We start from the raw sequence: 15,296 nt of genomic DNA, 5'->3' as shown, positions 1-15,296 counted from the left end.
TTGTTCAGTCAATGAATTGATCACTAGCTGGCATTTAATTGCCGCAGGCATAGATGACTTCTTATCAACTCTGAAGAACGTAATTCATATATGGGGATCATACTGAAGCTGGAAATACTTTGTCCTATGCCAATGCTCATGCTTCTCTTGGGGGGACTTTAGTCTATCTTTGGTAATGATATCTTTTGTCCAAAAACCCAGGAAATCGAATCTTCAAAATACAACTGGTGATGAGAGTGATGGCAATTACTCGGTAGTTCTCCTTAATTATAACAACAGTTCTGGCTACTGTAAATTAGAACAAATTGCTGCATCGATTATGTTATGTCAAAAAAGTACACAATTTAAACCCCTACTTTGCAGCCTAAAATCCTTGTATAAAGGGGAGCAGCCCGTTCGACCTTTTGTTCAGAGTGGACTAAAGCCATCCTTGAATTGAATTAACACTAAAATCTTAAAAAATAACAACAAAGTCATCTCCAAAAAAAAGAAAAAGAAAAATGAAAATAGATAGTCATCTTCCTTCGACCACTGTATTAGTGATAGTGTTAACAGACTGGATGCTTTCTTGCTGTGATGGAATAGAACGATTTGGCATTTCAGCTTGGAAAGTGAATATAGGCTGCCTCGGCTGAGGAAGATCTGACTCGCCACTTAACATCAGAACCACATTCGACATGTTTGGTCTATCCGTGGCATGGTCCTGAACACAGAGAAGCCCAACATGGATGCATCTCGTTACCTCCAAATGAGAGCTAACAGCCATTGCTACATCCGTTAGGTCCAATGCTTTGCCATCACTCCACAATTGCCATGCCTGTAAGTGAGAACACTGTCATAATATTGCAGCAAACTTACGATATTGATTAAGTTTGGAATTTGGGACGTACGTAGGAAAGGAGATTCAGATGTCCCTGGTCATACAGGGTTGTGTTCTTTTTGCCGCTTACTATCTCAAGTAGCAACACTCCAAAGCTATAGACATCGGACCTCTCGGAAAATATTCCACCCATGGCGTACTCAGGAGACATATAGCCACTGCAGTTAAGTTAAACATGTTATGTACTCTTTGATTGTATTGATAGACAATGGGGATAAAACATGCATGAACAGAGATGTTCGTTGTGGTAAATCAATCATTTCTGTCTGCTTGAAGAGATTGACTCAATGAATTGATAATTCAAATAGGCCTAGAGAGCTTACAGTGTTCCAACAATTTTTTGAGTGTTCACCAAAACTTGAGTGCCCTCAAACATTCGTGCTAGCCCAAAATCTGAAATTTTCGGGTTCATCTTTTCATCCAAGAGAATGTTGCTTACTTTCAAGTCTCGATGTATGACCCTAAGGCAAGAATCTCGATGGAGGTAGAGCAGCCCCCTTGCAATCTCCTGAATTATTTGAAATCGTTTGCCCCAGTCAAGTTCTGCCTTCTTTCTTGAATCTAACAAACATGACAGACAGGAATAGTTTTCAAGTTTATATGCTATGGCAGAAAATACATTATAGAAAAATAGTTAATCCGAGATAAATAAATAAATAAAAAGACCAACCAAAAGAAAGGTGTCCAAGCTTTTATTCGACAAGTACTCATATACCAAAATCTTTTCTTCTCCTTCAATGCAGTAACCCACGAGTTTAACAAGATTTCGATGCTGGAGTTTCGATATAAGGATGATCTCATTCTTGAACTCTTCAACGCCTTGGGCTGAGGTACTGGAAAGTCTTTTCACAGCTACCTCTTTCCCATCTTTCAGCTTCCCCTGTTTCGTAATTCACATAGCTTTTAGACCTTGAAATATTTTCATTAACAATGTCCTGCAGAATGGTCTTACCTTATAAACAGAGCCAAACCCTCCTTGCCCGAGTTTACTTGTCGTGCTGAACTTGTTTGTAGCAAGTAGTATGCTATCAAAACTATAAAGGGTCAATTCCAGTGAATCATCTTGCTTCAACTGCTTTTGCCATGCATTTCCTTGTGTCAGCTCGGTCGATTTTTCAGGTGTATCTGCTGAGTCAAGGAGCCTTCGAAAGTTTCCTGTGTTTATCATTGATGAAGAATTAGCTTACTTTTTTCATAGCGTGCACATTACTCTAACAACACTGATATAGCTTTTCAATAGTACCTGTTTTGTTAGCTCTCCATTTGCAAAGAACAAAAACAAATACTGCAAAGAAAATAATCCCTGCAATAGTACTCAGGCTGATGATAACTGCTTTGTGTCGCGATCCTCCTGAAATGGGAAAGAGAGTTATGTAAAAGATGATTGGTGTCGACTCAAACTCATCTTAATGAAACAAATTTCTAACCTGCTTTTACATGTGCAACTCGAACAAATAGATCTTCCCCAGCTGTGGGAAATTCCTGAAGATCAATGAGGTCTTTACTCCAAACCATGCATCCAATGGTGCTGACGTAAGAATAAGCCAAGCAAGAACAATTGCTCCGGCACCAGCTTTCACATTCTTCTTCATCTCCAATGTCTGATATATAGTTCCCAGAGTCGGGTAGTTTCATCTGGCTCATTTGCCAAAATGCATCTTTCTTTACATTTGTATAAGTCGATGTGCTTGTGTTTTTCTGGCAATTCAATTCCATCTCTCTTTCACATCCTCTGGTCCAGTTTAAACTGTTCCATTCTTCATTTGACTTTGGCACAAACCCATCTATGCATCTGCAAATAGGCGAATTCAATGAGTTACAAACTCCAAATGGACCACAAGTTCCATAAATCTCACAAGTATTGTTCGGTGCTGCCCAATCCATCAACCATGCCCTAGCTCCATCATCCCAGTACATTATCGTGAGAGATCCTCCGGGAGAAATGAACATGTATAGAAAGATATCGTATCTATTTACCGAATAGTAAGTGGTTCCCTTTTGAGTATCCTGCTGGACAGTGAAGCCACTCGAGTATGATTGGTCCATGGTTGCTATGCCGATAAATTTCGATTTGTCCCATTGCCCGCCTCTCCAGTAAGGGGTCAAACCATTCCAAGTGAAAGCTTGAGGCGGCGTCTCGGATGTCATTCCAGTCGAGAAACTTCCAGGGAATGGATCACTGTCGCTTCTCCAGGAAATTAAGAACTTTTTCACTCCAGTCCTGACATTTACTCCTATCTTCATTGTTGGAAGAAGAGTGTCTGTCGGATCCTCGAAGCTTCCCCATATTTCGCCATAAATGCCATCTTGCAGAACAAAATTCCCACTATCTAATAGCACCGCCAACGTATAATTGGACCGACTAGAGACATTGGTAGACCAAACTATATTTTCTTGTCCATCCATGAGCTTCAAATTCCCATCACTGCCTATCGTTAATTTTGCAGACCGATCCGTGTACGGAAGTGGCTGTTCCCTATTGGCCACCCACACAATCTTAGAAGGCGTCAAGTTCTTGTACCGTATGCCAATATACTGATTTTCTGACCCGCTCAGCGTGAAGAACCCAAGCTCGAATATATTGCCAGAGGAGACAAGAGTTTGGTTCGGAAAGAGCGGCTCCGATGGAGTAATATTGTAAGCTACACCGCTGGTCCTATGACTTGCCTGCAGAAGGCAGAAGATGACCAAGCAAGAGCACCAAGAAATCATGAGCCGCATGATAAGAATGACTGAATGAACCTAGTGAGTTTGGTGGATCGGTTGATTCTGCACTTTCTGCAGATGTAAGGATAGATGAACTAGATTTCCGATGAGCCAAGAGGCCTTGGTCCTCAAAGGGGGCTGAAACACGAGGGTTTTCAGAAGACCACATCTTCATTGACTGTTCCACGGGGGGCTTATTCCTCGCCGCTGTTCAAATTTGACTCAGCGTCATAGTTGCACAGTTCTGTCCACAAATTCGGATTCCTCACGTGTTATCCAAGACATCAAACGAAGTCCAAGTGTGGTGCAATCAAATGATTTAAGGCCGTGCGATTTGGGTTGGCGAGAGAACACGGGTGAAGGTTCCATACGTAAACTCAGCCGTGCTGAGGAAAGGCCAAATCTTTAGTATCTTTTCTGGTCTAAGCACCACTTTCAAGTGATTATACGTGAACTCTGAATACTTCTTCCCACCAAAAGCAATGGCCTTTTATTAGTACTATCATTATTAATTGTATGTTCAATGTGTAATATTGCCCTATACTTTTATTTACTTTGAATTTATATCAAACCAAACTTTGAGATTAGTTCACTAAGCCATTTAAGTAGATGAATTATATTTGATTATTGAACCTTAAACAAGTTCTGACAGTGTCTTATTTTGATTGTGTTTGCGGGACAATTAACTCTACCCTAATCTAAGCTTATGTCCCATCAAAATTGAGGTGCGTAGATTCCATTTCTTTAGGTGACATTTATATAGTTATAAATAACTTCACATTAATTAGTCCGTTGCTTATCGAAGTTTTCAAATTTGACAATAAATAAACAAACTTCATTCTTGGAAAAGTTGGGCTTTGACCTGAAATAGCCCCACCGAACTGATTCACCCAAATAATTTGTGATTTAGGTCTAGGCCACTGATTGAGCCCATAAAATTTAGTCTCTATCTATTTGGGCGTGCCGAAAAATCACTCTAGGCTTAGCCTACAAAGCCCTTTGCACCCTCCACTTCCTACCCGAGCCTTGACCTAGTGCGTTGCTACCCTCATAGTTGATTTGATACATGAGTAGATCCACTTATATATTAGCTGATGAACATAGATCAATGTTCACTAGCTAATATATTAGGGTGTGTTTCTTCTTGACACTGTTCTCTAGTCAATTGATGTGTACTATTGAGCGACCATAGAAATAGCCTTCTTAACAGAGGGATGTTGATTGGACCACAACACCGGCTAGAGAAACTTTCACTTGAATTGACTTTTGGTGTTTAGATCTTATTTTAAAAAATAATCATTTTTATGATAATTATATTTTGTTCTTAATATAAGATACTAAGATTATATTACTAATATTTTGGATACGAATATTACCTTTTTTTATTGAAATAAAACAACCTAAAAAAGATGCCAAAACAAGATAAATGTAATCATTTGCAAACTTAATCTTTCAATTCTCATAAAACTTCACATGAGAATGGTTCTCCATTCCAAAAAAGAACTTGAAGAGTGATACCACAGCAAATAAACAAACAGGAGGGAATACCAATAGAGAGTTTTTTTGGCAATCCAACAACATGAAAGCATTTCTTTTACCATACTCTCAACAAACTAAATGCAGGAAAGTTTGAAAAACCATTTCATAAAAATATTTACATTGTAAATTTAAAACACCCCGAAACAATTGTGATTTGGTATGCACATTAGACATAAAAGTGTAGTAATAATATAAAAAATCAAGGGAAAAGTGTTAGAAAATTCATAAACTTATTACATATATGCCAATTTAGTTTTAAACTTTTCAATTGTGTCAATTTATTTATAAAATTTTTATTTAGTGCCAATTTAACTAATTTTAATGGGATATTGTTGACATGAATAATTTTTAATAATATATTTTTTTCTTTTTTTCTTCATTTCTTCTTCCTTTTGTTGTTGATTGGCCATTGGCCATAGCCGGGTGAGTTGGCCTCACTTGGGCAAGGGTTATCATTACTCACCAAAGGTGACACTCAACCAGCCAAGGGCTTCTTTTGCTAGATCTGGTAAGGCCAACCGTCACCTAAGCAAAGGTGACACCCAATAAGGTTGCCATGGCTTGGGTGAGGGGATCCCTCACTTGGCCCTCACCCGATCAAGCCTTGCCTCTAGCAGGCAACGATGACTCTCACCTAGGTGAAGAAGGAAAAAAGAAAGGAAGAAAAAGAAGGAAAGAAAAGACAAAATTCATAAAAATATTCAAAAATTAAAATATATATTTTAAAAATTATCCACGTTAACAATATTTAGCAAAAATTAGCTAGAATAATTGAATTGATATCGATTAAAAGGTTTTATGACTAAATTGATATAATTAAAAGTTAAAGATTAAATTGACACTTTTCCCAAAAAAATCAATTAAGAAGGTATTGCGAGTTCAATACATTAAATGTTACAATAATATGATAAGAGTGCATTTGTTTCATTGAAAACTTGATCATAAAAGGAAAAAAAAAAATCCATGGATTGGTTTTTATCTATTTGGTAGCCTAGGTGTGACATCCCGAAATTTCGGAAAAAAAATTATCGCATGAAAAATCGGTGATTGAAAGAAAGAGAAAATGATAACGATATTACTATTATTCTTTTTCTTCTCTCTCTCTCCTCTTTCTCTTCTCCTTCACGCATCCCCCTCCTTCGCACGCAATTTCCACCCCCTCACTTACGGTAACTTCTTCTGTTGTCTTTTCTTCTCTCTTTCTTCTTTTTCTCCCTCTCTCTCTCTCCCACTTTTCCACCCCCTCACCTACGCCAACCCTTCTACTGCAATTACCCCGCAACTTCCCTCCATTACTTTATTCTTTCTCTCTCCTCTTCCCCCCTTTTCTGCTCTCGACGACATCACCTCCCCTCTTCTTTTCCTTTTCTCCCCCCTCACGCATTCTCCATTTCTACTGTAGCACCCCGTCCTTCTTTCACCTCCATTTATTTGCTTTCATTTTCTATAGCTTCATCACCCACTTGACTCACCATCATCCTCACCATCCGCTCAAGCCGAGCACCCTTGGCTTTGAGCTCAACTTCAACGAACCGTCACCGTTCGAGTTGCAAGCCTTGTGATTTCGTCGCCGTCATGCCGCCGGCACAGGAAGTGCGTGGTTCTAGCATTGGTGAGTTATTTTCCTAAATCTGGAAAAGGGTTTGTTTACCTCTATTTAGGAATTCATCCAAGTAAGAAAGGTGTAGATGATATTACATATAGTTGGGTGTTAGTTAGAAATGTTAGATTAGCCATAGAAAGGTTTAGTTGTGGTTTAAAGGACAAGATAAGAACTGTAGAGGATGATTCGGCCAAAGATAGGGTTGTTTCTTGAAACTATTTTCTAGATGTGCGTGATTTGCTATTTTTGTAGACTGATATATGTTGCGATTTTGAAGAATTTCCTTCTGAAGAAATGTTTTAAACATCTTCAATTATAACATACATTTTCTCAAGATTTTTGGGGATTTAAAGGAAAATTATTTTGGCTTTGTTGTCTTTAAACAGAAACTCAAATTGCACTGGAATTTGCGACCTGTAAGGATTCTATGGGTTGTTACTAATCCTTTGGGTTCGATTTTAAAAATGAGTTATTCATAAAAGTTATTTGTTACATCTTCTAGTTGAATATACTCGAATTTCAGACCAAATGGACCTATTTCAGTCCTCGAACCAAGCTGATTTTGGAAAACAGAACCGCTGGAAACGGACCCGATTTTAGTGTTGGATTGAGTGAACTACTAGGCCGAATCCAGAACAATCTGGGTCTCGGTGTCTTCATAAAAAAATATTTTTTTACGTACCCTTTATCACATGTTCAATTTTGAGAATTTTTCGAACTCATTTGAGATGGTTTATGGTGTTAAACTTGAAAGGGCACAAGTGGATAGTTTCTGCTAATTCCGATTGTAATTATCCTCAAAGTGTTTCTTGCTGAAAAATTGCTCAATTGATGTTATGAATGAAATGTGCAATTGATCATTGAATTGTGATATTGGGTGGATGCATATATGACATGAGATTCCATCACGAGCCTTTAGGGCTAGATGATGCTCTTTCGAGAATGCCCCACGTTAATGGATGCTGGTCGTAGTAGATGTTGGGCCGATGCTCCTATATGGAATGCCGTCTAGATATAGACGTTGTCGTGCTCGACAGTGCGAGACGATACCTGATTATGCTAGAAGACTGTTATCTATACATTAAAATCATTTTTGACACATGAATGAGTTAAAGCAAGGAACCTAATTAAAAAACGGAACTGTGTGGTGATGTATGGGACGTGCCATAACGGTTTTGTCTGGTAATTGGGGGCCTGTGTACTTATGTTGATATTTATGTCTTTGCACATACTCGTGTTACGGTATTCATATGATGTAAAAGCTCGATATTGTATGTATGATTTGATCGGCACTAACATGTAGGGAAAGACTGGTATGAAAGAGTTGTGAGAAACATGATTAGATTGCATGTAGAGTGTACACTTCTCCTACTCTGGATTTAGGGGATTAACTCGCTAAGATGTGATCTCACCCCTTAGTGGGTTAAAATTTTTAGGTCCCTAGATGGAGGAATGCTAGGTCGTGTACAGGGTCTACAGGAAGGGAAGTGTAGGTTTCTTGCAATCTTCTCTTATGTGGTGACGGGTCTTCCGTCAAGGCTGGATTATGAGTGACAGTTCACCCTACAGAGGTCGAGAAGTATGATAGTGTAATAGCGAACTTGTAAATGGAAGCTTAGCGCATAGGTAGCCGAATAGCTTTACTTTTTATATTAGACCTTGGGTGTTAAACTGGTCTGTATATATGTACTATTGTATTGGAGGTGTGGCTTGTGAAAATATTATCCTATGTTTCTATCTCATTGTTATGTTGTATGGAGATTGTTTTACGTTTCCGCATGCGCAAAATAATGAATGGGTCGGCAACAGTTCATGTAATGTTGCAAACTTTCATCGACCATTGAGGGATGTGCATGTGCCCGGAGTTTGAATCGTGACACTAGGAGCCTTGGAAAAGTGATTTTCCTTCAATTTCTCCCAATCCAAGGTCGTTGTTTTTAATTAATGGAAAACATTTTTATTTATTTTCGATAACCCAAATACTGAAAAGTTGAAATATAATTTTTTGAAAATAGTTTTTCTTTGACCAAACGGGTCTTATGATACGTCTGATAACCATGCTATTTTTTAAAACAATTTCTGGTCACAAATAGTTTTTTTGGATGCTGTTATTGAACAAATTTTTGAGTATTTAAACGTGTTTGATAGATACATAATTTTTATTCCTGAAATAGAAAAAAAAAAAATGCATTTAGTCTTACCCTTAATTTTTTGTATGAAGTAAAATATCTTTTAATTTTTTTTTGAGATTTTTCTTTTTTCTTATCTTTTTTCCTATTTTTCTTCTTCTTCCTATAGTTGGTTGCCCCTTGGCAATGGCTGGCGCCAAGGGTCGTGAGACTTCAATGAGGTCACCAAACCATTGCCGAGACCGGCAACCAATTAAAGGAGGAGGAAGAAGAAAAGAATAAAAAAAGAAAATGGATTGATTATAGAATCATTCTCGAGAATAAAAAAATAAAAAAATTTCTACTTTCAAATCATGTTCCAAATTTATTCCCTTACCACTGATCTATTCCTGGGAATAGAAAAATTAGTTTACTTTACCAAATTGATTTATATTCTTATTTTGTTTTTAGAAATAGTTAAAAATTGACCGGTTATCAAACACGTCTTTAAAAGCTAAGAGTGTGTAAAAGAATCGAGAACTACTTGAACTAGCCGGAACTAGTTTGGATAGGACCAGACCAACAACTCCCATGGGAGTCGATCCGGTTCTTGGCGTGAAATTGCCCACTTACCCAGCCAAACCAGAGTAGTGTATATAGGGGTGAGCATGGTCCGGGTTGGTCCGGCCACCCCTAACCCTAGGACCAACTTCGTATAGTGCCGGTCCTCAATTTTTAGGACCGAGGACCAACCCTATTGAGCCAGGACCAAGGACTGAACCCGACCCAATGGGTTCGGCCGATCCAGTCCGGTTCCAGTGGTCAACCCGAGACCGATCGATAATTCTTTTCGTTTTATTTTTTATACTCCTTAAAAAAGTGAACTTACAAATTCAAATTACACATCCATCAATAATGCGACATTGTGCAACTAAACTATAAATACCAATACATATTTAGCAAATTTAATATGACACAATAATAAAAATTTCGTACCTACTAACCGTTCATCGAGATATGGGACAAGATGGAAAGTTCTTGTAATCATCTATCTTTAATATTCATAACATCATATGCAAAAGCGTTTTCTTGCCTTTGATCATGTAGAGTCTCAACCAAAAATGAGCTTCACACCACTTGACTAGCAAATCACCGTAGCAACCTTGCAAAGACTACTCTACTCTTCAAAACTTCTACCATTTGACACAAATTGAAAAGCAAAGTGCACCTGAAATTCATTAGTAAAATATAATTAAACCATAAAAAGTTCAAAATACTTAATATAAACCATGAATATATAACTCCACATCTTGTTAATTCACTTGAACTTACAAACACCTGAAAACAAAACAAACGACACTTAATTAATACTCAACAAAAGTTTTAAATTGAAATTACTATTAGTAATATTGATAGAACATTTCAATATAATAAAATATAACAAACATTTTACTTAGGTTTGAATATATAATAGAATTATAAATAATATAATATAATATAATATAATATAATATAATATAATATAATATAATATACAATCTTGGTCCAAAATGGACCAACCAAAACTCTTAGGACCGAGGACCAACTTGCACAATGTTGGTCCTAGAATTTCAGGACCAAGGACCACCTGGGCCCCCTTGGGAACCGGACCAGACTCGACAGGTTGAGCCGGTCCAAGGTTGGTCCAAGGTCGACCCTAGACCGCCGTTTCACCCTAAGTGTATATATATATATATATATATATATATATGTTTAAAAAAGAAATTCCATCTCAATCACTTCATTATTTTTTAAGTTTTCAACCAAATATATGTACATATACATTTGTAATTATTAAAAATTATTGACTAATTTTGTCTTTTGGGTATGTAATAGAATTAACCCCCTACTTCTTCTTCTTCTTCTTCTTCTTCTTCTTTTTCATTCTAATAATCCATTTATTTGCTTCCTCAATCAAAATAAAATGAACAAAGGGAGAGGAAGGAGAGAACGTGTCCATAAAAGCCAATAGCTTGTTTTAAGAGTATAATTAAATAAATTAGATTGATGTTAAAAAAAAAATGAATCAAGCGATCAATGTTCTTCGCATATATCTAGTATCGGAAACCTTAAGAGGAACATACCAATGACTTTCTAAGAGATTAAAAGTTTTTAGTTAGCAAGTAGTATTTGTTCATTTTGCCTTATAGTTTTTAATTATGAATCAAATTTAATGGCTTGCAATTTAACCCGAATATAAGGCCAAATAAGCTTTGTAGGGAATAGGACCGGTTTATGGACTTACTCGAAAACGGGCTAAACCTAGTCCAACCAATAGGAAGCGTGTTAGTTTCCAATTTTTGCACGGTCTTTTTAATGGGTAATTCTCGCCCATTAGGGCCATGTTCACCCATAATTCGTCACATGTTCACGGATTTATAAAAAGATAATGAACTTAGGAGTAATTGCGCTGAAGAATACCGAGAGCAAAACACCAAATCCTCTTCTTCCTCCCCCTCCCGCACCTCTCGCGAGATCACAGAGAGATAGACGCACTTGCCGCAAGATCCCCACCACCATCCTCCTTGCCGAAAAGACTAGGGCTTTTCCCCCACCAGGCCTCCTCCCGCCTCATGGCGCACCGCCGCCGTTGATTTCCCGACGAGAGAAAGAGCGACGACCGACCTCCTCGCTACCCTCTCGCCGGGACTCCGAAGTTCCGATTGAATTCTCTCTCCAAGCACCGCGCTGCGCGCAAGATTGTTGCTTTCCGCCTCCTCCCTCTCTCGGGCGCCGAGGGTTTTCTCGGTTTTTCTCCGGGTTCCAGCGATGTCAATACCCAAGGAGCTGTACTGTCGGGCAGACGATTCTTTGCTCTATGAGGAGGAACTCCTACGCAACCCCTTCAGCCTCAAGCTGTGGTGGCACTACCTCATCATCCGGGCCGATTCCCCTTTCAAGAAGCGCTTTGTCATCTACGAGCGCGCCCTCAAGGCCCTCCCCAGCAGCTACAAGCTCTGGCACGCCTACCTCCGCGAGCACCTCGAGATCGTCCGAAGCCTCACCATCATCCACTCCCAGTACAAGACCCTGGACAACACGTTCGAGCGTGCCCTAGTGACGATACACAAGATGCCCCGGATTTGGATCATGTACCTCCAGACCCTCACGATGCCAAAGCTGGTCACTTGCACCCGGCATACCTTCGATCGGGCGCTATGCGCGCTCCCCGTCACACACACGACCACTCCGATCTCGGGAGCCCCACCAGTGTTCACACTGCCCAGCGATGCCCATCGAGACTCCGCCTGTGGGTTTACATGAGGTACTTGAAGTTTGACCCCACCCACATTGAGGATTTCATTGAGTTCTTGGTTAATTTGTCGCTGTGGAGATGCAGCAAAGTAGTGTATCTACTGGATTCGTGAGGAACCGATGATGAAGAAGAAGAAGTTGTTTCTTCATTCAATTGAATTGTAATTTCGTATAGTATCATGTATTTAATTACAAAGAAAGAATTAATAAAGGAAAAGCAATATTCTCTTATCTTTCCTCTCTTTCTAATCCTAAAATAAACTTAATTGCTTATCATACAAAAATTACGTAATCATATCTTCCAACACTCCCTCAAGCCGGTAGCTTGTATATATCTAAGATGCCTAGCTTGTTTAGAAGATATGCATGTTGTCTTTGACAAAGAGGCCTAGTAAATATATCCGCTGAGTTGCTAGTGAGGTTCCGATCCCCTTGTCTCAACAACTCTTCCCCCGAATCTTTTCTCGAGTAAAATGACAATCGACTTTATATGCTTTGTCCTCTCATGCAAGATAGGATTTGCTGGAAGTTTGAGTGCTGAATCGTTGTCACGTAAGAGTAAAGTTGGTCCTTTAACTCCGTGCCCGAGATCTAGTAGAAGACCCCTTAACTGCATACTACAAACGCCTTGGCCATAGATCGGTATTCAGCTTTAGCTAAGACAAGGACACAGTATTTGCTTTTTGTCTTCCAGAAAGTAATGATTCCCCAAATTTGGGATGCAGAAACCTGTGATAGACCTCCTGCTCATAGGACATATGGCATAATCTGCATCGCAATAGGCCGTCATTTCCATGTCGCACTTTCAAGAAAGAAGTATTCCTAAGCCTGGACATGTCTTCAAGTATCTCACAATCTTCAATGTTGTATTCATGTGAGATTGCTTCGGACTGTGCATAAATTGATTGAGAGTTTGCACTGCATAACAGATGTCTGGCCTAGTCATGGTGAGGTATATCTGTTTCCCTACGAGCCTCTGATATCCTGAGGGATCTTTTAATAATGGATCATCAAAAGGAGAAGATATGCCATTATCATAATCGATAGATTTCGCTTGGCATTTTGCTCGACGGGGATAGCCGATGGTTTACGCTGACAAGCCCCGCTCTAATATGATCTCCATTACAAATTTCCGCCGGCTTAATGAGATCCCTTGATCTGAACGAGCTATCTCAATTCCAAGAAAATACTTAGGTGGTCCTAAGTCTTTGATATGAAAAGTGGAATGCAAATACTCTTTGAGTTTCTTTATAACGGAATCATCATTTCCATGATAAGTATGTCATCAACATAGATCATCAAATAAATAGATGACATACCTTTGTCCATGTGAATAAGGCATAGTCGTATTTTGGACCTGCTTGAACCCAGCAGCCATGAGTGCATTGGTGAACTTGGCGTACCATTGTCGAGAAGCTTGCTTTAATCCATAAAGAGATTTGCGAAGACGACATACCTTCGACTCCCCCCGTCTCTGTAATCCTTGTGGAAGCTCCATATAGATTTCTTCATCGAGGTCACCATGCAAGAAGGCATTATGGACGTCCATTTGATGTAGTGCCCAGTCACGAAAAGCAGCAATAGATAGAAAAGCACGAACTATGACATCCTTTGCTACGGGTGAGAAGGTTTCATGGTAGTCGAAACCTTCTCGTTGTGTGAAGCCTTTGGCTACCAACCAGGCTTTTTGTATCTTCTACGCATCCATCTCGCTTCCGATTTAATCTTATACCCACTTGCAACCAATTGATTTGTGAGTAGTAGCAGTAATGTGACACAACATCCTAAGTATGATTCTCCATCAAGGCATGTAATTCAAATTCCATGGCCTTTTGCCAACGAGGATCACTTTTGGCCTCATCATAACCAGAAGGTTCTCGATCTTCAGAAATGCGACTTATGCAACATAGATGTTCTGATGATAACCGATCAAAGGAAATATAAGATGAGATAGGGTAACGAGTACCTAATGATCGTGAAGAGCCACATACATAATCTTTCGTCCAAGTAGGTGGACGAGTAGCCTGACCGGGAGTGTCGCTTGTGGCTCATGGTGTTGTTGAAGATGATTCACGCTGATTCTTGCTTCCAAATATCCCCCAACTATGTCAGGGGCAGGAGGCTGCTCAATGAAATCCTCATCATCATTTTCAGGAGGCCTTGGAGACAAGATGTCAGTTGGTTTTGGAGGAGAGGTAATAACCAACATTCCTCCGGAAGATAAGTCCTCCTCCAATAAAAACTGCCTATTCATTGTCTTCTCATCTTCGGGGATAAGGAAGTGAATTTCGAAAAGGAAAACATCTTCATGAAAAGACAACATCCCCGCTATAAAGAAATCTCCCGTAGATGGTCCATAAAGCCGATATCCCTTTTGCAAGGTTGGATAACCCATGAATATGCATTGTCTAGCACGAGGTGCCATCTTATCTCTATGTCCCATTGTAGTCACATAACATAGACACCAAAAACTCGAGATGACTCAACCGGTTTCCTCCCATATAATAACTCGAAAGGTGCCTTCCCTTTTGAATGTGATGGCATGCGATTGATTAGATATGCTGTTGTGACCACACAATCTCCCCAAAATTTTCAGGAATGGGAAGCTTGGAATTTAAGTGCTCGTGCTACTTCTAAGAGATGACGATGCTTTCTTTCAACAACTCCATTTTGCTGTGGTGTATATGTGCAGGAACTCTCATGTAAGATTCCATGCAGAGAAAATAAGGATGCACACTCAAAGATTGAAAATTCTCTCCCATTATCAGTGCGTATTCGACGGATTGTTTTTCGAAATTAAGTCTTGGATAAGGAAATAAAAGTCTTTAAGTGTACCTTTTTTCATTAATTCTGTAAGAGTTAAATCCTTTTGAGTAATCAAAATATCTAAACTCATTTCTCCCCTTTGAATAGAGGATATAGCAATTCTCGCCCTTATTCCAAAACTTTTTTTTTGCCTTCGGCTATTACCGGCTGGCAACGCCGAAAAATGGACAAATTCCTTTTCTTTTCTTAGGAACACATAAAATATTCAAGGCCCTCGGTAACGCGACATAAAGACTCCTTTATTTTTGAAATTTCATAAACCTAAAATAAAACAGTTGATACGAATGAATCATCCTTTCCGCGGAGGTAAATCTTTGCCTGCTAGGCAAGAGGATAGCTG

At 39.1% G+C, this 15,296-nt stretch overlaps 2 protein-coding genes across 2 annotated transcripts; both read right to left on the bottom strand.

Annotated features, from left to right (window-relative positions):
* Positions 1–407: 407 nt before the first annotated feature.
* Positions 408–1,340, bottom strand: LOC120292763 (G-type lectin S-receptor-like serine/threonine-protein kinase B120). Its single transcript, XM_039311176.1, has 3 exons — positions 1,204–1,340; positions 891–1,038; positions 408–817 (listed from the first exon to the last, which is right to left on the bottom strand). The coding sequence occupies exons 1-3, from the start codon at positions 1,290–1,292 to the stop codon at positions 515–517; spliced, it is 540 nt and encodes a 179-aa protein (XP_039167110.1). The 5' UTR covers positions 1,293–1,340; the 3' UTR covers positions 408–514.
* LOC120292601 (G-type lectin S-receptor-like serine/threonine-protein kinase At1g61370) lies at positions 1,320–3,601 on the bottom strand. The gene is made up of 5 exons (XM_039310871.1): positions 2,308–3,601; positions 2,124–2,231; positions 1,833–2,035; positions 1,596–1,760; positions 1,320–1,441 (listed from the first exon to the last, which is right to left on the bottom strand). The coding sequence occupies exons 1-5, from the start codon at positions 3,599–3,601 to the stop codon at positions 1,394–1,396; spliced, it is 1,818 nt and encodes a 605-aa protein (XP_039166805.1). The 3' UTR covers positions 1,320–1,393.
* Positions 3,602–15,296: the final 11,695 nt, after the last annotated feature.

Source organism: Eucalyptus grandis, chromosome 4, assembly GCF_016545825.1.
Source record: "Eucalyptus grandis isolate ANBG69807.140 chromosome 4, ASM1654582v1, whole genome shotgun sequence".
Classification (NCBI taxonomy): domain Eukaryota; kingdom Viridiplantae; phylum Streptophyta; class Magnoliopsida; order Myrtales; family Myrtaceae; genus Eucalyptus; species Eucalyptus grandis.
This window is presented reverse-complemented; position numbering and strand designations above follow the sequence as displayed.

What these genes read in the sequence shown, in the direction of transcription:
- LOC120292763 (XM_039311176.1), bottom strand. Translation starts at nt 1,292, where the DNA reads ATGAACCCGAAAATTTCAGATTTTGGGCTAGCACGAATGTTTGAGGGC. An exon ending in CAAAAAATTGTTGGAACACT is followed by an intron (nt 1,039 to 1,203) that starts GTAAGCTCTCTA and finishes ACTTAACTGCAG; the next exon opens with TGGCTATATGTCTCCTGAGT. An exon ending in ATCTGAATCTCCTTTCCTAC is followed by an intron (nt 818 to 890) that starts GTACGTCCCAAA and finishes TCTCACTTACAG; the next exon opens with GCATGGCAATTGTGGAGTGA.
- LOC120292601 (XM_039310871.1), bottom strand. Translation starts at nt 3,601, where the DNA reads ATGCGGCTCATGATTTCTTGGTGCTCTTGCTTGGTCATCTTCTGCCTT. An exon ending in GGTTTGGCTCTGTTTATAAG is followed by an intron (nt 1,761 to 1,832) that starts GTAAGACCATTC and finishes ATTACGAAACAG; the next exon opens with GGGAAGCTGAAAGATGGGAA. An exon ending in AAGGAGAAGAAAAGATTTTG is followed by an intron (nt 1,442 to 1,595) that starts GTATATGAGTAC and finishes CATGTTTGTTAG; the next exon opens with ATTCAAGAAAGAAGGCAGAA.